Source organism: Lepisma saccharinum, chromosome 10 (genome assembly GCF_977018435.1).
Source record: "Lepisma saccharinum chromosome 10, izLepSacc3.1, whole genome shotgun sequence".
NCBI lineage: Eukaryota > Metazoa > Arthropoda > Insecta > Zygentoma > Lepismatidae > Lepisma > Lepisma saccharinum.
This window is the reverse complement of record NC_139238.1, coordinates 25,714,795-25,739,054: the sequence shown is the minus strand read 5'-3', so window position 1 is coordinate 25,739,054 and position 24,260 is coordinate 25,714,795. Positions and strand designations below refer to the sequence as shown.

The 24,260-nt window shown below is 34.5% G+C and overlaps 1 protein-coding gene across 1 annotated transcript in view; it reads left to right on the top strand.

Moving 5' to 3' along the window:
• Positions 1–510: 510 nt before the first annotated feature.
• Positions 511–24,260, top strand: part of Ir76b (Ionotropic receptor 76b) — a 198,921-nt gene continuing 175,171 nt past the window's right edge. The window contains exon 1 of the mRNA XM_083129665.1: positions 511–810. Coding sequence (XP_082985791.1) covers positions 720–810 — 91 coding nt within the window. The 5' untranslated portion in view covers positions 511–719. The remainder of the gene's footprint in view (positions 811–24,260) is intronic.

The window sequence follows — 24,260 nt, the reverse complement described above, 5'->3', positions numbered from 1 at the left end:
GTGCTTCATTATCACTAAAGAAAAATAAATTGTGATAGCAAGAATGGAACAGTTGACATGGGAAGACATTAAGCAACAAGAGTGTTACAAAAGGTGGGCGATTTTATCAGTAACAGTTCAATATGGTTGTCAGTGGTTGTCTACTTCGAGCCATTGACAGCGTTTGGCGCTCGGGAGAAATTCTGTAACGGCGATTCCTATCAGAGAAACACCATCGATTAGTTTACCCGAGACTAACTCGATCACAACGCAGACACCAGCTACAACCTGGCTTCCCTTGCACGCGGGCCGAACGCATAATATTACGCAATCGCACGACCTTAAGGTTGATCATACGAAGTTAGAAGAAGAAAAAAAAGAGTCGAGGGCAAATTTATCGCTTCTGTGAAACTTTTGCTCCGCCACAAATTTCCTATCGACCAATCGTACCGCATTGCGTTTCTTTGCATGGCGCTCCATTGGCTGCGACCTGAGCGGTGACGCACGACAGCAGGGCATGTAGAATAAGCACAAGGCGCCAGATACGTACACGTCGAAGTCGAAGGGAAGCGAACACGTAACCTGTCACTTCGACCCACGCGGGATTGAGACCTTCTGGACACTGTAGTTGGTGATCTCTGCGCCGACAGCAGGGAGATGTCTCTTCCTCACGCTTTCTTTTGACTCGTGGTGGGAAAAGAGTGGACACTCGTTGTGATAAGTACATAGCAACGTGAAAAATGGCTCTAAACCAGAAATTGCTTAAGATGTTGCTTCTCATTTGCCTCAAGCAGCCGGGAGAACATTCAGAAGAAGACGCTGACACACTAGGTTAGTAACTGACAATCTCTCACACCCACTCTCTTCGCACGGAGTGATGTTCAAGCTTCCTTGCACACGTCCCCACAGGACTTTCCACCAAACCAGTTGCTGTTGACAATTCATCATCATCGTGATTAATGCAGACATTATGGAAAGCAATGGATATAAGAAACATAGAAAGAGAAAATAAGAGGGCTGAGCTGATACCATTGATTAATTGATTTGGTGTTTGAAGTCCACTTTATGAACAGTAAGGCTAATTGGGACTGGACGTGTACAGTTTAAAGTGGGATCCGAACCACTATGTGCCTCCACCGGGTATCGAACCCGGGATACAAGACAACGACGCTACCACTGCGCCATCGGGCACCTGATGAGCTGATACCACTTCGAACCGATACCCATACCGATACTCTTACTGATTCCCGCCGATACCGATACCCATGATTGAAAATTGTAACAAAGGTATTCCACTCCAAATTTGAAAATCCATGTTGTTATCACAAAATACAGTTTTTCCACACAATATGTGTGCAAAATAAATGGAAACCTACTTATCGTATGTGCCATTCTTGCAACCTTGTTTTAGGTCTCGGCACATTCTTCTTGAATATCCTGATTTTAATTACCTCAGGCAGGGTTTTAACCTTCCAAATGATTTGTAATCTACGTTAGGAGACGATGACAGTGCTTCAGAACCATTTATTTATTTATTTACATTAACGAACCCAACAGGCTGACGCCCAGTTACAGTCCATGTCACATAATGGAACAGAGATACAGGTTATCATACATGCTTCAGTGAGCGATATTTTAGTGTTTTCATTACAGCGTTTTTAAATTGCATATAAAACATACAGAATAAATCAATATTTTTGTTACGGTTTTCTAAGGTATTGCAGAGAACATTCATTCTCCAGATAGGGGATTTTTTGACAATGTTTGTTCGCGCTCTATTCACAAAAAAGTTTGATGATTAGGTTGCGTCTTGTGTGAGATGCAAAGAAAAGAGCGAAGTTTCCCATTAAATATTTTCCAGAGCAGCAGCAGGTCGCGGACTGTCCTTCGATCGTAAAGTCTGTGTATTCGGAGCTCATCTATTACATTATAAGCCAATGTTTTTAGCTTTTAAAGAAGAGCAGGCCTCTTCCCGTTTCTGAGGTAATTTTTAAACTATCCTTACTTTTTCTAATGTGTTGTGTTTGTCCAATGCATGTCCATTTTTCACCCTTCATTGTATGCGAGAAGATCCCTTTAACTAAAAACCTTTAACCTCAAAATTGTAAATTAATTTTGAGGTTAAAGGTTTTTAGTTAAAGGGATCTTCTCGCATACAATGAAGGGTGATAAATGGCCATACTTGCAGACGTACCCAAAAATTTTAAATCAATGAATCAATTAAATGGAAACTTCGAATTTTGTATAACTTCCAGGATAATTAAGACTCCGCTAAGTGACTCATGGCACTCCGGAAAAGTATCGGCGGGTATCAGTACGCAAAACCAAACCAATACTTCCCGAAACCGAAACATCACCTTGGGTATCGGGTCAGCACTAGAAAATACTTGGATCACAATTTTTTCTGACATATTCACAGGATTTGCGCCATAAATTGTAAAGGAAATTATAACTGAAGTACTGAGACGAGGAGGTTTGTTCAAATCCATTCTTATTAATGGAGGCTTCACTTGAACTGTTGTTGTTTAAAAAAAATGTTACTTTAGGCAATTATTTTCTCCCTTCGTAAGTTCAACCGATCAATGTTACATTGTATACATAATTTTCAATAAAAGCCACAATTGCATTGGCCGGCGGCCCCCGTGGCGGAGTGGTTAGCCCATCGCGCTACGAAGCCAGGGGTCTCACGTTTCAATCCCTGCCTGTTCATGGATGTTTGTGAGTTTCCCTTCACCAATTTCCTCATATCATCAATCATCCCCATCTTCGCAAATTAGCCAAAGTGGCACAAAAGGCGAACTGAAACAAAGCAAACCAATCAATCAATCAATCACAATTGCATTGGGTTTTTATGACGAGTATAAATAGAAAGGTAAAACTGCTCACACTTATGGGCAAAGAAGCTAATCGGGACTGGACCTTTGTAACCTGCTGGAGTTACGTAGTAGCTCCGATCTCATTTTAAGCTGTAGTTAAGTCCCGATTAGTCTATCTGTCCATAAAGTAAACTTAAAAGCAGACCCCAAACCCTGCCATGAAGGTATATTTATGGATGTGGAGATAGGTGATGTGATCAGCACCACGATCTGGCCGCATTCACCCCAAGGGTTTTCCCCAGGAATCAACTTATTAGAGATTGGGTGAGCCGCAGGACCGGGGATATTGCTGGAAAAATTTCCACCCGCAACGAGGATCGCACCTGGGACTCCCGTGTGGCAGTCAGACGCCCTATCGCCTTTCCTATATTATACACTTTTACTCCTTCATTTTTATAAAAGACAGACAAACACATAACATCCATGTCTTATCCAGGATTCGAACCCGGTGACCAATGGCGTCGTATCAACACCTGCTAACCATTCCGCCACGAAGGTCGACATCGACTAGACCGGTGTGGCTCTATATGTGGAAAGGAAAAGACGAACATATGGAAAGACGAAAGACATTTCAATTTAAAATTATAATAAATAATATGTTCTTGATAAGTTGCAAAGATTATGATATATTTTTATTTTCTTCTAAATTCTACGAATAACTGAAGACATTTGTACTAAGAAAGGCCACAAAATCCAGATATATCGGGATTTCAAATTATCCGTTTCGCATGCAACAGATAATCCCACCAACAGATAGTCCTAATAATTCAAGTATCCTAATTATGCGGATATCCAGAATATTCTATTTTTTATTTTATTTTTTAAGTTCATATGTTTTTCTGGTAAGATCGATTGATTGATTGAATTAGATCACTCCAGGTCTCTTTCTGCCACTTTTGGCTAATCGCCACTTCACAAACACAAATCCTACACAGGATTATTCAGGCTTCAGCTCCAGACGCCAGAGCCTCGTTAGCCTGCAAAAACAGTTTCAGGGAAGTGGAAGAGATGGATGCTTTACGAAAGCACATATGAGCCGCATTGGAAAATAACAGGACTCAGCCGATACCAATGTATGAGCTTCGGAAACTATAGGTTGGATTTTATTTACCGATACTCTCCCGGTGTTTGGGATCTTTTGAGAGGTCCATAAATAAGCCGTACCACACTTTCGTGGAGTCAAATTATCCTGAAAATTATGCAAAATTCGAAGTTTCCATTTATTTTTCACAATATTGTGTGGGAAAACTCTTCTTTGTGGTACACAGGGTGTCCCTGATTACAAACTTTATTCATATTCGCTATATGCAAGGTAGAGATGTGGAAGTGGTGCCAAAATGTTGGAAAACTAACCAAAGTTTTTTTGTTGCAGGTTTGAGTAACGTGGCTGTAGTGTAGCAGTGTCAGTGACCAGAAAACCGGAAATGTTCACAAATCAGGAAAAAGCTCAGCATGTCCTCTGTTATCACGAGAGCCGGTCACCAATAACAGTGCAGAGGAACTTTCAAATGTACAGAATTCTTTCGTCTAGAATATCTGCCATCAATAAGTTGGTATTTAAAAAATTGAATTTATCTTCGTTCCCAAATCCTGTCAAGTCCAAGAAACATTGTATGGAAAGATGCTACCCGATGTCAAGAGTATTATTTCCGGATTCCGTGGCACTGACACTGCTACACTACAGCAACATTACTGAAACCTGCAACAAATAAACTTGGTTATTTTCCCAACATTTTGGCACCACTTTCACGTCTCTACATTGCATATAGCGGATATGAATAAAGTTTGTAATCAGGGAAATACTTCTGGGACACCCGGTATTGGGATTACATAAGAAGTATTTTAATATTCTGACGTAGTTCTTGAACGTTTCCAAGCAAAACTCATGATAAATTAATGCTTATAACAATACTTATACACTATAATTAGGGACGTGAAGTTTACGTTTTAACGATAACATCGTAAAGTAGAGGAAAACAAAATAAAGTGTTTAAAATGTATTTGGGTAAGGTAAGGAGGCAAGTTTTCGGTGCTTCAGATTTGCGAAATAACGGGAATTATGCAATTTTTCAGAATAATAACGAATTTTCCACTTTAACGAGTAAAATGCCGCGAAATATGCAATATAAACTGGGAATATCATTCATTCTGTTCAAAAGTAATTACGTAGAGAGCTATTAGATCTGTCATTGCTAGTTTAACTGGTGAAAGTTCCATTCAGAATAGATTGTCACTTTTCATTTATTGCAGTTTGGCGCAGACATGACTGACAGTCTTGTACCTCGTCCTGAAATGGAATTCGCTGGGGGATCTTCCCAGAAGGGAAGTTTCGTAGGAACGGGAACATTTTATGGGAGAAGCACCTGCTGTTTTGCAGGGGAGGGGTTAACGAGGCGTGTATGTGTGTGTGTACACAAAACCGTATTTTGAGGTCGCAGAGGAATTTTTTGGCATTGTCAGGGAAATGTAATGTATATGACTGTGTTCAAATGTTTGGGTGATATCATTCAATAAACATTTCATATTTAGTGGCTGATGAGTTGAAATAGTTTTCCAAATGGAAGAAATTTGGTTCATTACAAAGGTATGTCATAAATTTATTTTCTGTTATTAAAACTAAACTTTTTCTCAATTTTCAAGAACTATAACAATGTGAAACTCTTAAGCATAGAAGTAACAGCAAAAACGAATGTAAAAGTAACACCGATTTTAAATTAATTTTAAATTAATAGAATTTTGCCCTAAATCGCGAAAAATAATTGCAGTCAAAAATAACATCGAAATTTAGGGAACGAAAACTTCACTATAATTAATCAATATCTTGAACAACTTTTAATTATAACAATTTTCAAGCATCGGTATATGTGAGTATCGGTATCGTTACGAGTAGGGCTTGGAAGTTGAAGACCTATAAATTGCCAAAAAAAAAGACCTATAAATATAAAAAAGTACCTAAAAACGTAAAAAATGACGTATAAATGTGATCCAAATTAATTAATAACTTCAGTTTTAACCTCCCCACCCCCCTCCCTCTGCGCGGCACCTTGAGATATTTGCAGGCGTGTGCTGTCTGGTCGTATACACCGTGCTGAAAGCTTCAAAACAAGAGAAAGTTGCCACTTACAGCGCGACCTTCCAGACAAGTTACGGTTAAATGATCTTGTACCGTACCTGCTTCAGTCGTCCAAAAAGGTTTTTCTCTCGTTTCATGGATCGGTCCAAATATTTATTTCTCTCTTTTTTTGATTTCTTTACTACAGAAAGGATGTTTAAGACGGGATGAACTGATGATGATTCGAATTCAGAATGGGCAGTAAAAACGTAGTCGAAAGAAGATGAAGTTGCAAGAAAAAAGCCGTTAAGACCTAAAGAAAATGCTAAGAAAGGACGAATAAGCCAAAAACGCCGAAAAAGCCAAAGAAGGACAAATAAAACCCACCTTTTTCTGGCCTACAATGACCCAAAATGAACATATATTATGTTGGGCCTCGTCTTCGGACACTAAGGAAAAAAATGATTTTTCCTCAACTTCCGCGCCCTAGTCATGAGTATCGGTTCAAAGCCCTAAATAAACAATAAGCAAACAAATGTGATAAGCCAACATAAACTTTCTTCTTTTTGTGGGAGGGTCGACAAGACGGTTCTCAGGTCAAGTGATAATCATATGTTCCTTCATAATTCTTTGCCGCACGTCCAAGACAACAGGTCACCATGACACCAAAATGGAGAATGTTATATTTTTAAACGTATCTCATTTACATTTTTTGGTACGAAGGAAAACTTGGTGTATTTAGACTGAACTTATTAATGCGGATCTCCGTTTTAGACAACAAAGATAAACACTAAAAGATTTGAATTGAATTGGATTTTTCATTAAAGCCACTTTATGTAATATAGGCTAATCGGGACTGTACCTACAGTTTAAAGTGAGATCCGAACCACTGTGGCAATGTGCCTCCACCGGTTGTAGAAAACGTCTTAAATAAGAGGACTCCAAGGCTTTTATACGTTCACGCTATGGTTACTAAAACAAAGGCTGCCCGGTTCGCCCAGAATGCGGTCACACCCCTCTGGGAAAGTGCTTAAAATAATAAATATCTGCAAATACAATTTCTCCTTTCCCTTTTGAAGTTCGAAACTATACGACGTCTTATGTTAGCGGTTCTCAACGTTCGTGAAACGGTCCCGTAAATTCCTTCTTCTTTTTAATGATGCCCCGATCATATCACTCGTAAACTCCAATTCTAATTTCTTTCAACTTTTTACATTAATTAATATATACCCTTTAAATAAAATATTAATAAATAAAATATGGCATATTCATAAAGAGTACTAGTTCCATTATGACTAGGCTTGTTGAAAAATATAAAATTAGTTTCAAATTAGTTGTCAATCAGTGGATCTAATAAAATCTTGTAGTTTCCTCAGGGTAACATCATAATATTAATATTATGACGGATTTTCATTGGGAATTTAAACACCAAAGTTTCCCAATTAATTATAATATTTTCACTACAGAATGTTTGTTTATGCACATTGATGCTCAAACTAAAACGACATATTTCAGGAGAACCCGCTATATAATTGATTCCAACCTCGGCTCGGGGGTTGAAAAATACTGCTTTATATCTTTTGTTCAAATTAATTTTTGAACAAACAATTTTGGCTAATCGCGAAGATGAGGATGAGTATTGATAGGATGAAATCAATGAAGGGATACTCCCAAGGAACGCCCACGCCCAGACAGGATTTCGAACTTGGCACTCCCTGGCGTCTTAGCACGCTGTGCTAACCACTCCGCCACGATGGGCGGCTCGACTGAATGTGTTCGGGCCGGCCGGTGACCGAGCGGTGGATTTTCGACTCGCCACTGAAGTTCTCGGGTTGAAGTCCCGGTCTTGCCATGAGTGTCCCTTCATTATCACCACTCAACCACATCACTGCGATTATCCAAAAGTGGCAGAAAAGCTACGTTGAATAACACAAATTAAATCAATATCAAATATTTCCTACACAGGCTCCATTCAAAAGTTAAGGCAAAGCTATATTTGCAGAAAAATTTACAGCAGAGAAAATATTTTCCTACTGAAAGTATTGTATTTTTAGACCATTGTATTTGAATTCTAAAACTGGAGGAGTTCAGATATACCTACATGCGAAAATCCTGTTCCTTATCAATCGAAGATTACTGAAAATATGCTATAGTCGAAATACTGCACTGGAAACTTATCGCAACTACTTTGGTACTAATGTACTACATGTATGTCCAATCTTTCATTTATAAAATTGTGTATCGATGTCGATATCAGAATATATTGTATGAAGTTAAGTACACTCCAGCTTCTTATGTAAAGAAAAATGGTGTTCAAGAAATTTCATAGAAGTATGTGATAGATATAATAATAATTATGATTTATAATGAAACCTGGTCATGTTTCGGTTAGTTTATATCTATTTTCTACCTCTCTCTGGTTGATCAGGCCAGTGAGTATGAACGATAACAAAATAAAAGAACAATTAGAATGAAATAGAAAATAGCTTTGTAGAGCGCTAAGCTAATCACTTCACCACCCTACCACAGACCATTGATAAGCCTGGCTAAACACTTGTATCTAACTTATATTTCCAAGTCATTCCTATATCGAGAATCGAACGTAACAAATAATTCGCTAGTCTTTGTCAGGAAGACAGCAGTGTGCAAATTTCAACTATACACGTTGTTGATACGTCAAAAATTAAATTACAAATTTTATCGTCTCTGTACGAACTCTCGCAAAAAAAAATTGATTGTAGCTGGGTGGGAGGGAATATCACAAATAGCACTGCTGGGATCTGACCACATAAACAGAAAGTAGCACTCGAGCTGTGTTTCTCTGCATATTTGTGTTATGTCTGTACTTGCAAGTTTGCAAAACTACTTCAAGTTTTCAAATAGTCTATAATTTCAGTTGCATCATTCAATAAACATTACTGTTGAGCCTGGAATTCAAAACATGTTATAAAAATTTACGTTTTTTTTTATTTCGGAAGTAACTAGCGTATTACGTACTATGTAAAGACGCGCCTGTATACTGTTGTGCTATCTGAACCGAACTATTGGAAATTCATCTTAAAAAAATTGCTACGAATCACCTATTCATTCGGAAGTTATAAGCGAATTTCAGAGAATGTGAGATTTTTGAAAGGGGGAAGGAGCAAGAGGGGAAATTCTCGCGAACTTTTGTGAAAATGTTCCCCCAATGAGATCTAAAGGCTAATAGAAAAATCTACAGAATAAATATATTAAAATTTGGAATTTACATTCTGAATACACATGCAGCTTGAGAAATAAAGCTGTGCTATTTTTGCCTGTATCAATTCAATCGCATCTCCCCTTTCGTTATAAAAATATTTTTGAAGTTTTCAAAAGAAAATCTCCCAGTTATGCAATTACATGTATTTATCTGTGATATGCCAAATATAGATATTGAGAAACGAATGAACTGAGAATCGAATTAACTTAACATTGTGATATGTCACATTTAGTAAAGTTATTCTTCAGGACCTCAAGACAAAAGATAAGTCAAGTTCTGGCAACATTTCGAGTTATGGTAGTTGTGGAGATATCTGATACAAGCGAGTAATAAACGAACGCAAATTCAGATCAAGTGAATAACTACCAACAAATTAAAGAAACAATTGTTGATCAAGTTTGATTCAACACTTTCCCAAATAAACCTTTGTACATTTACTATCTGTGCTTAAATTAAATAGTATGTAGGCATTATATCGGAAACAATGTAAATGTTTCTCTCAATAACTAAAATTATCTGAGGAACGCTGGAATTGCGCACAATAAAAGTAACTCTAAACTTGTTCATTGATTAAAACTACTTCCTTGTATTCTGAATATTGAATACGAGTCTTCAGATGTACACATTTTTTTCCGCTTTATACACTGAGTAGCGCATATTGCGTGTTTACAGTGCATCAACTTTTCATAAAGTAGCTGCTTCCTTTAGTGTGTCAAGGACGTTATGGCGCGACATTTTAATGTATAAACACGTTTAGTCAATATTATTTGCTTACATGGATGAAACAACGAAGCAGACGTACACCGTCTTTCAAAGAAAACTGTAACTCTTTGAAAACTAAAACATTAAAAAATTATAATTTATAAGGAATTTAAAATTTGAACTCTTATGTAACTTCTACATTTAAATTATTTAATCATTATTATTTTAAGAAAATAAGATTATGAAAATATAGGAAGGCCGTACCAGGTTACTTCCAATATACCTACCTGTTTCTGAAGATTGAATTATACATACGCCAAGGATATTCTTCTGTTAAAGTTACTCACAAATAATAATGTAGGTATTGCAACAACAATAACCTCAGAATTAACAAACTAAAATCATACAAATTAAACATTTAAACAAGTAAATACTGTGGCTTACTTGGTTAGACCTTAATGCGCTTAAGTTTCGAACAGTGCCAATGCGACAATTTTATGATGGAATACTATAAAACACAGAGGTTTTCAAACTCATGTAATCCATCTTCAAATCCAATGTGCGTGAATTAAGAAATGGCTAAACAAGTGGACATGAACAAGTGGCAAAGGTCATAACTGTTTCAAATTTTTGGTCTAATGTGAGCTTTTTTGTTTAGTTTTTAAGTCCACTTTGTGCACAGGAAGGCTAATTGGGACAGGACCTACAGATTAATCCGAACCACTATGTGCCTCCAGCGGGTGCCGTACCTTGGACCTCTTGATTACAAGGCGACGGCGTTACCCCTACACCATAGGAGAAGGACCCTCTGGCGTGAGCAAACGCGGCACTCATTTAACACAAAGTTCAGTTATGTCCAAATGTAAGTGCAAATATGTTGTAAAATCTGTCTCCGTTCATTTCCAGTACTAGTTCGAGGGTCCGTGAAATTATCCCGTCACTTGTCCAGAATATTCACCAAATTATATCAATCGTTACTGCTACTTTAGTACTGGTTTCTGCCGTAAACATTTTCATAAAGGCTGGTTTGCATTGGTCGAGTGAGCGGGAGAGTTACTGGGACGAGTTACTAACCTGTCTGCTCGACTCGACCCTCCTGTTGCGAGTAGCTGTTTACACACTTTCTACTCGACTCCAGTAAAGTGGGATAGTGGGTGCAGCTGTTTAGTGATCTTTTGACAGAATGACGTCGTTGATTTTCTATTTTCAATCGATCTTGGTTATATGTAAAACGTAAATTCTTTACTTTCAATTTTACCTCTCCTACGGAAAATACATCAAAAGTCACATATCCTGCACTTATGGCCTCATACGCCCGTAGTCTTCTTTCCTTTCCCGTAAAATCGACACAAATTCCATGGACACTCATATTCACGTATAATTCTACAAACTTTATGTTGTCGGACTTGGAGCACGTACTATATATTCATGGTTGATTAAAAAAAAAAGCAAGCTCACAACACTCTACACCACAACACAGACGCTAAACTCTCCTTAGAAAGTGTTTACATTGATTGAGTGGTCTCTCGAGTTTACGCGTGAGTGAAAAAAACAATGGGGAAGGAAGCAACTCGGTCCAGTCGCTGTCCTCCGTGGACAGCCACTCGACTGTCCTGACTACTGGAGCGAGTACTGGCTCCAGTGCTCTCCCCAGTTGATTACAAGGGGAGAGTAGCTCGCTTTACTCTACTCGCACCAGCTACTCTCCCGTCTACTCGACCAATGTAAACCACGGTTAAGCGCTGCTATACGTTTAGAGCAAGGTTAAAAACGAGGCGACTACATACTCTCTCGGTAATCTGTGGAGCAAGGCCGCGTATTTGCGTACGGACTTGTTTTCGTTCGCTTGCTCTCCCAGATTACAGGAACCTTATCAAACTTTGCCCATCGTTAGAGCTAGTTTAGTGCTAGTTTCTGCCGTAAAGATATCAGTTATTCTTCTGTACTTCTTGAACAAAGCCCAAATAGTGTGAGCTAACTTCAAGTTTATAGAATTTATAGGATTGCATTAGTATCGACTCGCTGAAATACTCCCAACAAGAATTTAGATTGATTGATTGAGTTGGTGTTTTAAGTCCACTTTATGCACAGTAAGGCTAATCGGGTCTGAACCTACAGTTTAAAGTGGTATCCGAACCACTATGAGCATCCACCGGCTATCGAATCCGGGACCCCTTGATGACAAGGCGACGACGCTACCACTGCGCCATCGCGGAGGTTCAAGAAGAATTTTGAATACCTACCATTAGAGAGCGAAAGTATTTCGACACTTTCTACTTCCTCTTCACTATCCTCCTAGATAGTACTTTCGCTTAAACTCATGATAATTCATTAAGAATGGGCCCAGAATGTCAATTGTTTACAATCAACAATTCAAATGAATTGAAGGACCTTAGTGCTTCAATATTTTACTTATTATAAATCCCCCTTACGGCTGGAAACTTTGTAAGCTGGCATTGAATAATTCTTCATAATTGCAAATCTCCGTGTATAGCGCTGTTTAACCTGGGTATTCATAAAAAGAACTGCCTACGCTTGTCGCACTTCGACGTCTGCTTGATAACCGAAGCCCATCAAAGGGAAACACGCGTCTTTTCTGGATCAGACTTAGGCATTCTTGTGGTAATAGGGATTCACAAACGACTCAGAATCCGTGATGCGTTATTCTGGGCTCTTGAATATACATCAAAGCACAGCATGTTGTGATTCAAGTGCAATCTGGAGCGAGCATAAAATATGAAATGATGGAAGTCACGTGAAACAAATATCTTCAGTTTCCAAACATAATGAAGGACACGATTCTGGTTTATCAAGAGAATCGCATCAACCGAAAAAGACCGCTAGCATGATTTCCAACTTTACATATATTCATTTATTTTCTCGATGTTCCAATTCTTCTTTGAACCTTCCTTCCTTTCTTGAGAATGGAGATCTTAAGATCTAAACACAAGATAATCAGAGGAATAAAGTAACAGAATATTTGTATGTATATAAAAGGACCAAAAATGGAGTTAAGAAATTGGAAGAATATTGAAAATCTACTTTGACCCCCATGGAGAGAATGTATTTAGCCAAGCTATGCTAAGTTTGTTTCAAGAGAATTCCATTCTGTATACCCCACACTGCTCACTTGATTGATTGCTTTGGTTTATATAACTTCGCTTTTCTGCCACTTTTGGCTAATCGCGAAGATGACGATGAGCGATGATATGATGAAATTGATGAAGACACAGTCCAGGGATTCGAACCCGGAGCTCCGGCGTCGTAGCGCACCATGCTAATCACTTCGCCACGGAGGTCTGCAATCTATATTATCTTTTCTATCCGTGGCCATGCCGAAGTTAATAAAATTATCATCACTGTAACGGAGGATAAGGGTTATATCATACACTATAAAATTTACTTCTGACCAGGACTAATTTTCATGGCTAAGTTCAAATATCAACGCTGTTGGGGGGAAAACACTGAAGTCAAAAAATGCAATTTTACAACAGTTATTTATGCCAGTTATGCAATTACATATATTTATATGTGATATGCCAAATATAGATATTGAGAAACGAATGAACTGAGAATCGAATTAACTTAACATTGTGATATGTCACATTTAGTAAAATTATTCTTCAGGACCTCAAGACAAAAGATAAGTCAAGTTCTGGCAACATTTCGAGTTATGGTATTTGTGTAATTATGTAATTATATTAAAAGCAGAAATTACAGATATAACATATATGTTGGATCATCACTGTTTAGAATCTTTACGTATGTTCAAAATATACTTATGATATTTTGTTTAATTGCTTCAGCGAGACTTTAAAGAAAGCAACATAAAATTGCAGTTTGTGACTTATGTCCCTTTTCCCAAACACCCTAGATATTCATTTGACCTCTGAAATCCATTTAGTTATTGCCTAAAACAACGACCAGCAATTTTACAATTTTTCATCTTCCTTGCTTCTATCAAGATTGTCCTCGTTGGCAAATGACAACGGAAGGACATTCCACAAAGGAGCAAATTCATGATTAAAGCTGTTTCGGTATTCAAACCGTAACGACGGGCAATATTTTACCGGAGACAAAGCATGCCACAGGACATAATTTGAGAACGAGGAAAGACTTGACGTCCGTAGTCGACGAAAGCAAATAAAAGCTGCAATTTGCGCAGTTCCACTCCATATGTTTCCAGACGTTTAAAGTTTTCCAGGCATTCGTGCTCATTCTAAACCCGGAAACTCATAAATTAATCAAATGTAACGGTGTTTGTATCGTTTTCAATTTTTTCACGTGTGCCAAATATACTCCAGTAGTACACGACTACTACATTACGTAGACTTGATAACATGTAGTACAAAGGATGTTCACAAGGATTTTTCTCAGAGGGGACAGCAGTGCTCAAAGTTGAGGGCGTGGGGATCTCTCTCCGAGTTAAGAAAATTCTCATAAAGGATTCCCCACGTGGGTAATGTGCATTGGAATCCCCCACCCACCGTAATTTCTACATATTGATCGATACAAGAGTAGAAGTTGAATACGATAGTGGCTGTCGCTATTTAATATTCGCAATTCATTTGTATGTACTTAGAACTAATTTGCACGTACTTAGAATTCATTAGCAAGTACTTAGACTACTTTACATTTATGTATTTGCATGTTTATAACTTTTTATGAATATATAATTATTTATTTTATGAAAAATATGTATATAAAAGGTAATTAGAGGTACTAAATGCTATGCATATGGTTTTATATTCATTACTGCAAAGTATGTAATGTATAAAATGTTAATATTAATGTTTATAATATTGAAAATAAGTTTTCTATGGTTTATGAACCGCTATGAACGGTGGTAATGGGTGTAGGTACAGGACCAATTACGATTGGGGACGGTCCCGGTACTCGAAGCCGAGATATGTAATATTATTAATTAGTACTATGTAATAATGTATGTTATTATTGTATGAAACACAATGGTACGAGATGCTAGACAGAATACGGTCTCTGAATCTCGACTCGGCGGAGAAGGTAGACGAGAAAGGAATTTGGGGAAGTGCGGTGAAGGTAGACAGAGAGAATGAATTAATATTCAGCGCAGGTAGACGAGAAAGGAATTTGGGGAGTGTGCGTTCAAGGTCAAATGACGTCAGAACGTCAGAACAAAGGAGGAATCTGATTGACCAATCAGAGAACGCGTCGGTAGATTTTCAGAACCGGTTTTTTCAAGGTTAACCAGTACGCAAGAACAGGGGAAAGCTATGCAATACCGTAGGGCAGGGGAGGGATTCAACCAGACAACAAAGGATGTCTGGAAATGCGCAGCAAGGGTCAAATCTCTGAAGCTATGCGTCGCTTGTAGAACCGGTTTCCGCCGCCAATTAATATTCCGCTCAGGTTTGCCTTCAAGGCACAGGACGCTTTAGCGCAGGGTTTTTTTATCTGTACTATGAAGAAGGGAGAGCTATTAGGGACGGGGCCTACAGTTTTCACCATTTGCTTTTATCACGGGGTAACGAACCTAGGACCCTTTGATTATTGATTTAGGTAGTAAATGTATGTTACTGTGTGCTATTTAACTTAATTTTGAGTTTATTTTTTACCAAACTTTGACTTTATGTCAAACATTTTCACAGCTTATCCTTATTTTTACAAAAATAACACTATTTGTACTATTCAGGCAACATTTTTTATTAAATTTTGGACTCGCAAAGATATTTTTACAACTTTTTAACTTATTATTTTACAATTTTATGTTAATTTTTTACCAAAATAACACTATTTGTACTATTCAGGCAACACTTTTATTAAATTTTGGACTCAAAGACATTTTTTCAACTTTTAACTTATTATTTTACAACTTTAAGTTAATTTTTTACCAAAATAACACTATTCGTACTATTCAAGCAACATTTTTTATTAAATTTTGGACTCACAAAGACATTTTTTTTTCTACGTTTAACTTATTATTTTACAACTTTATATTAATTTTTTACCAAAATAACACTATTTGTACTAATCAGGCAACATTTTTTATTAAATTTTGGACTCACAAAGACATTTTTTCAACTTTTAACTTATTATTTTACAACTTTATGTTAATTTTTACCAAAATAACACTATTTGTACTATTCAGGCAACATCTTTTATTAAATTTTGTATTTACAAAGAGATTTTTTCAACTTTTAATTTATTATTTACAAGTTTATGCCTATTTTTTACTCAAATAACACAATTCTATCTGTTCAGGAAAGACTTTTAGTTACATTTTCGACACACAGAGTGTGTGATCTCAACTTATATCTGTTTATTTCACAAGTTTAGGCTTATTATTACCAAAAAAATACAATTCAATCTGTTCAGGAAAGACTTTTAGTTACATTTTCGACACACAGAGTGTGTGATCTCAACTTTTATCTCTTTATTTCACAAGTTTAGGCTTATTATTACCAAAATAATACAATTCAATCTGTTCAGGAAAGACTTTTAGTTACATTTTCGACACACAGAGTGTGTGATCTCAACTTATATCTGTTTATTTCACAAGTTTAGGCTTATTATTACCAAAATAATACAATTCAATCTGTTCAGGAAAGACTTTTAGTTACATTTTCGACACACAGAGTGTGTGATCTCAACTTATATCTGTTTATTTCACAAGTTTAGGCTTATTATTACCAAAATAATACAATTCAATCTGTTCAGGAAAGACTTTTAGTCGCATTTTCGACACACAAAGTGTGTGTTCTCAACTTCTATCTGTTTATTTCACAAGTTTATGTTATTTTTTTTTACCAAAATAACACTATTTGTACTATTCAGGCAACATTTTTTATTAAATTTTGCACTCACAAAGACATTTTTCAACTTTTAACTTATTATTTTACAACTTTATATTAATTTTTTACCAAAATAACACTATTTGTACTATTCAAGCAACATTTTTTATTAAATTTTGCACTCACAAAAAACATTTTTCAATTTTTAACTTATTATTTTACAACTTTATGTTAATTTTTACCAAAATAACACTATTTGTACTATTCAGGCAACACTTTTTATTAAATTTTGGACTCACAAAGACATTTTTTTACAACTTTTTAACTTATTATTTACAATTTATACCTATTTTTAACCTAAATAACACTATTTATACTATTAAGGAAAGACTTTTAGTTATATTTTCGACACACAAAGTGTGTGTTCTCAACTTCTATCTGTTTATTTCACAAGTTTAGGCTTATTATTACCAAAATAATACAATTCAATCTGTTCAGGAAAGACTTTTAGTTACATTTTCGACACACAGAGTGTGTGATCTCAACTTATATCTGTTTATTTCACAAGTTTAGGCTTATTATTACCAAAATAATACAATTCAATCTGTTCAGGAAAGACTTTTAGTCGCATTTTCGACAAACAAAGTGTGTGTTCTCAACTTCTATCTGTTTATTTCACAAGTTTATGTTAATTTTTTTACCAAAATAACACTATTTGTACTATTCAGGCAACATTTTTTATTAAATTTTGCACTCACAAAGACATTTTTCAACTTTTAACTTATTATTTTACAACTTTATATTAATTTTTTACCAAAATAACACTATTTGTACTATTCAAGCAACATTTTTTATTAAATTTTGCACTCACAAAAAACATTTTTCAATTTTTAACTTATTATTTTACAACTTTATGTTAATTTTTACCAAAATAACACTATTTGTACTATTCAGGCAACACTTTTTATTAAATTTTGGACTCGCAAAGATATTTTTACAACTTTTTAACTTATTATTTTACAATTTTATGTTAATTTTTTACCAAAATAACACTATTTGTACTATTCAGGCAACACTTTTATTAAATTTTGGACTCAAAGACATTTTTTCAAATTTTAACTTATTATTTTACAATTTAAGTTAATTTTTTACCAAAATAACACTATTTGTACTATTCAAGCAACATTTTTTATTAAATTTTGGACTCACAAAGACATTTTTTTTTCTACGTTTAACTTATTATTTTACAACTTTATATCAATTTTTTACCAAAATAACACTATTTGTACTAATCAGGCAACATTTTTTATTAAATTTTGGACTCACAAAGACATTTTTTCAACTTTTAACTTATTATTTTACAACTTTATGTTAATTTTTACCAAAATAACACTATTTGTACTATTCAGGCAACATCTTTTATTAAATTTTGTATTTACAAAGAGATTTTTTCAACTTTTAATTTATTATTTACAAGTTTATGCCTATTTTTTACTCAAATAACACAATTCTATCTGTTCAGAAAAGACTTTTAGTTACATTTTCGACACACAGAGTGTGTGATCTCAACTTATATCTGTTTATTTCACAAGTTTAGGCTTATTATTACCAAAATAATACAATTCAATCTGTTCAGGAAAGACTTTTAGTTACATTTTCGACACACAGAGTGTGTGATCTCAACTTATATCTGTTTATTTCACAAGTTTAGGCTTATTATTACCAAAATAATACAATTCAATCTGTTCAGGAAAGACTTTTAGTTACATTTTCAACTTATATCTCTTTATTTCACAAGTTTAGGCTTATTATTACCAAAATAATACAATTCAATCTGTTCAGGAAAGACTTTAATTACATTTTCGACACACAGAGTGTGTGATCTCAACTTATATCTGTTTATTTCACAAGTTTAGGCTTATTATTACCAAAATAATACAATTCAATCTGTTCAGGAAAGACTTTTAGTTACATTTTCGACACACAGAGTGTGTGATCTCAACTTATATCTGTTTATTTCACAAGTTTAGGCTTATTATTACCAAAATAATACAATTCAATCTGTTCAGGAAAGACTTTTAGTCGCATTTTCGACACACAAAGTGTGTGTTCTCAACTTCTATCTGTTTATTTCACAAGTTTATGTTAATTTTTTTTACCAAAATAACACTATTTGTACTATTCAGGCAACATTTTTTATTAAATTTTGCACTCACAAAGACATTTTTCAACTTTTAACTTATTATTTTACAACTTTATATTAATTTTTTACCAAAATAACACTATTTGTACTATTCAAGCAACATTTTTTATTAAATTTTGAACTCACAAAAAACATTTTTCAATTTTTAACTTATTATTTTACAACTTTATGTTAATTTTTACCAAAATAACTCTATTTGTACTATTCAGGCAACACTTTTTATTAAATTTTGGACTCACAAAGACATTTTTTTACAACTTTTTAACTTATTATTTACAATTTATACCTATTTTTAACCTAAATAACACTATTTATACTATTAAGGAAAGACTTTTAGTTATATTTTCGACACACAAAGTGTGTGTTCTCAACTTCTATCTGTTTATTTCACAAGTTTAGGCTTATTATTACCAAAATAATACAATTCAATCTGTTCAGGAAAGACTTTTAGTTACATTTTCGACACACAGAGTGTGTGATCTCAACTTATATCTGTTTATTTCACAAGTTTAGGCTTATTATTACCAAAATAATACAATTCAATCTGTTCAGGAAAGACTTTTAGTCGCATTTTCGACAAACAAAGTGTGTGTTCTCAACTTCTATCTGTTTATTTCACAAGTTTATGTTAATTTTTTTACCAAAATAACACTATTTGTACTATTCAGGCAACATTTTTTATTAAATTTTGCACTCACAAAGACATTTTTCAACTTTTAACTTATTATTTTACAACTTTATATTAATTTTTTACCAAAATAACACTATTTGTACTATTCAAGCAACATTTTTTATTAAATTTTGCACTCACAAAAAACATTTTTCAATTTTTAACTTATTATTTTACAACTTTATGTTAATTTTTACCAAAATAACACTATTTGTACTATTCAGGCAACACTTTTTATTAAATTTTGGACTCACAAAGACATTTTTTTACAACTTTTAACTTATTATTTACAATTTATACCTATTTTTAACCTAAATAACACTATTTATACTATTAAGGAAAGACTTTTAGTTATATTTTCGACACACAAAGTGTGTGTTCTCAACTTCTATCTGTTTATTTCACAAGTTTAGGCTTATTATTACTCAAATAACACAATTCAATCTGTTCAGGAAAGACTTTTAGTTACATTTTCGACACACTAAGTGTGTGTTCTCAACTTCTATCTGTTTATTAGGCTTATTATTACTCAAATAACATTATTTATACTATTCAGGCAACATTTTTTATTAAATTTTGGACTCAGAAAGATATTTTTACAATTTTTTAACTTATTATTTTACAAGTTTATACCTATTTTTAACCTAAATAACACTATTTACACTATTCAGGAAAGACTTTTAGTTACATTTTCGGCACACAAAGTGTGTGTTCTCAACTTTTATTTGTTTATTTCTCAAGTTTAGCCTAATATTTACTCAAATAGCACGATTTGATCGTGTCTTTTATTACATTTTGGACACACACACACACACACACACACACACCCCACACACACACACACAGAGAGAGAGAGAGAGAGAGAGAGAGAGATTTCCAAGTTTACAGGATTATTCTCCAAGTTTACTCAAATAACACAATTTAAATGTGTTGTGAATTAGATTTTGTACACACGACGTGTGTTTTGTCAACTTTAACTCTTTCATTTTTAAGTTTATTTTACCAAAGTAAGACGGCTTAGTCTATTCAAGAAAGTTTTCAATTATATTTTGGATGCAAAAGTATATTTTGTCAAGTTCTACCCTTTTATTTTACAAGTTTAGGCTTATTTTTACTCAAATAACACAATTTCATCTATTTAGGCAACATTTTGTTTCTTATATTTTACTCACAAAGACATTTTTTTCAATTTTTAATGTATTATTTCACAAGTTTATGTAATTTTTTATTCTAATAACACAATTTTAACTATTCAGGCAACATTTTTTATTGCGATTTGGATTTACAAAGAGATTTTTTAAATTTTTGTATTAAATTTTCTATTTATTACGTTTTGTATTTCACATTCACTAATTTTTAAAGTTTTACTTTTTATTTTTATCTAAAAACTAAAGAAAAAAGTATTTTTAACTAAAAGTTATTTTATAGTTTTCGGTTTTCAGATTTCCACAATGCTATTTTTGGTTCTGTATTTCTATATTAGGATATTACAGTTCTAAGGTGTGTATAATATTTCAAAGTATTTTCAGGGTGTATTTGTTAATGCATTTGGATGATAACTATTAGGTTTTTGGACGAACTAATGTTAAGAATATTTCAACCAATCAGAAAACGCGTCGGTTTTATTTCAACCAATCAGAGAAGGCGTCAGTTTGCTTATGAGGTATAAAAACTGCGTAAAAGCAAGCAGAAGCTATTTTGAGAAGTATTTCTGAACCATTGCGTCAGAGAAGACATCAAGTTGAGATTATTGTCTGAGATTTGAAGACAAAGAACTCAAAAGAAGCTATAATTAAGGTAAGTGAATTGTTACATATATGTATGGTGCTTTTAAATAATGCGTAAATGCAAATATTGAAACGAAGAAAACGTCAATGCAAACCAAAAAGAATATGCGTAATGTGAACAAGTACTACAACTATTTTTCTATTTTTCAGGTGCTTCTAATTTTGTATGTGTGACTGAAAGGGACCATTAGTAAAAGATGGCGTCTTCAACCTCCACAAACAAGGCTAACCACACTGCGGTGAGTACCTCGCAAGAGATTTTACCACTGGAATGTATATTTCTCCACTAGTTTTTGAAATAATATATAAATCCAGAAAACAAAGAAACGAAAACAGTAAATACAGAAATGAATATGCGTAATATAAACAAGTACTACAACTATGTTTCTATTTTTCAGGTGTTCTTATTTGTGTACCTGTGAGTGGAAGGATCTATTACTGGAAATAACGCCAACAAAGTAACCAACAAGGACATGAGTCAAATAATTGCATCATGTCCATGTTTTTCCAATTATATCTATAAGGACTGTGTGTTGGAGACTTTGAAGAGGTATACACCTGGCAAGTATATTATATGCTGGGGATGTTATTCTAATCAAGGCAACCAATTAGCCCACGATTGTGTAGTTAACCATTTCTACGAGTGTGAGTGCGGATGCTGTAAAGATGAAGATTTACTCTCTGAACGTTATTTTATTTGCCAAGGAGAACGCTGTTTGAATAAATGCCAATGATGTTTTAAGTGGATGTGCGAGAGAATCCAGTATTATTTACAGGACTTGGATAACACAAAACATATTTTTGATTTTTATATTACTAACCATGAGGATGTTGCGGATGCTTTGACGGCACACGAGGTACAGACAGAATACAAAGCTTTTTATAGTGTATTATGTGAAATTTCAAACAATATCGAACTAGTGAAAACTCTTATAGATCCTATACGCTCAGCAGAGCTTACTTATGGTAGCACAGGATTTTTGTGAGAGTTGAATAGAGACTGACTAATAACACCGAAAATGGTGCAATACATTATTGATGTACAAGGATTTATTTATAACAGAAAATTTATATTGCGTGAGATTTGTGTGAGTTCTACAAATTTGGACACTGTGTATTATGCGCTTGTGAGTGTTCCCGATTATTTCAAAGAGAACAAAGAATCGCGCTGGGTTAAAGACAATCTCCATGCATTAATGTATGATATTCCTTGTGGATGTGAAATATACTATGTCCGGAGGGCAGTTAGGAACTTGAACTGTCAAGGTGGTACATTTTTCTGCAAAGGAAAATCCCAAATTATCAAAGATTTGCTTAATATTGATAACATTGTTGATTTACAAACTGTAAACTGTCCATCCCTTAAGAATTTGTATATGTTTCAAGGAGGATTGTGCACGTATCATTCTGATACTTCTCCCCCAGCTGAACAAGGTTGCGCATTCAGAAATGTTCAAAGACTTGTATGTTGGTACAATAATAAAAATATTAATGTGTAATGTATTTAGTGCAAATAATAAAGATTTGTGAAAAAGAAATGTTTTCTATGTTGTTATTTAGTTTTAAAGCCTTTATTCAAGGTATTTTCAAGTATTACTGGTTTTTTGGCTGCATCAACACATGGGTTATTTCTATTTGGTTTATTATACGAGGCTACAATCACTATATGTCTATGAGGACTAAAATCCACTGATTGAACCTTAAAGCTTAGGTTTACTATGTATATTGATTAAACACAGGACAACACGAATCTTACAGAGGATTGTAGGAGGCATAGGCCCACACGCCAGAGCCTTATTAGCCTGCAAGAACAACTTGTATGTTGAATTGTGACTGTTTAGCAATAATATTTATAAAGTTTAAATCATTTTCATTAGATTACATATATATTTTGGATTCAAATAAAACACTCAAGTTAAGTTTTTTAAGTTTATTTTTATTTAATATACAAATATAGAATATATCAAATTTACATATATGAAAAGTACTCTACCAAAGAGCAAAAGTCACATAGGGATTACGATTTAGCCGATGCTGAAATTCTTCCATGAGGGATTTGTAGTAAGAAAGAAATTTTTGCCACTGTTTAAAGTTGAGGGTGACTCCACCAGAGATGCTGGTGATTTCCACTTTTATATTTTCTCCACTGCCCTCGAAGGTGAAGTAAGGTTCTCCTATAATGTCTATAGATCTGAATCTGTCTTTTTGTGTGGGGAATCTGTTTTTGTAAGTGTCGAAGATCACATCTGATTTGTAGACGCATGATGGGTACTCTTCTTTATTTAGGACAATGTATTTTTTTTTCATGTTTCAAAATCAATTCAGTGTCTGCGAAAGTACCTCGAATAATGATATCCATGTTGGCATCGATGATGAATCTGGTTTCTGGTTTTATGTTGTTCATTTGGTGTGTGCCTCTGATAGACTGCATTTTGGTTTGGTATCAATAAAAAGTTTTAAAAATATGCAACTAGTGCTACAAAAGGAACGGAAATTATCGACAATTTCTGGATTATAACTAAAATTCAGTTTGCCTTTTACATATCCAATATTTACATACCAACACTAACTAGACTTCGATTTATATAAATGTAGCAGGAACTATATTTCTGAGAATCAAACTATATTAGGATTATATGTTAAACTTATACAAAACCAGATTATTCTATGTAAGTATATTTATATTGACTGGATTATTTAACAGATCAAACAGAAAGAAGGCAAATTCCACTAAACGTAGGTGATTGCATGAAAATAACTAGGTCAAGGAGTGACCAACAGTGAGCTGAGGTTATATATAGAGGGTCGCTCTTCATAATTCTTACCTTCGCTGGATCGGCGAAGGAACGCACTTGTGGGCGGTAGAACCTGAATGGGCTCCACCAAGACATCGGAGACTCGAAGCAGATGTCTTGGTGGATGAACCCAAGTAGGGTCATAGGCGCTAGGGTCAATTTGGTTATTTCTTCTTGTATGAGGA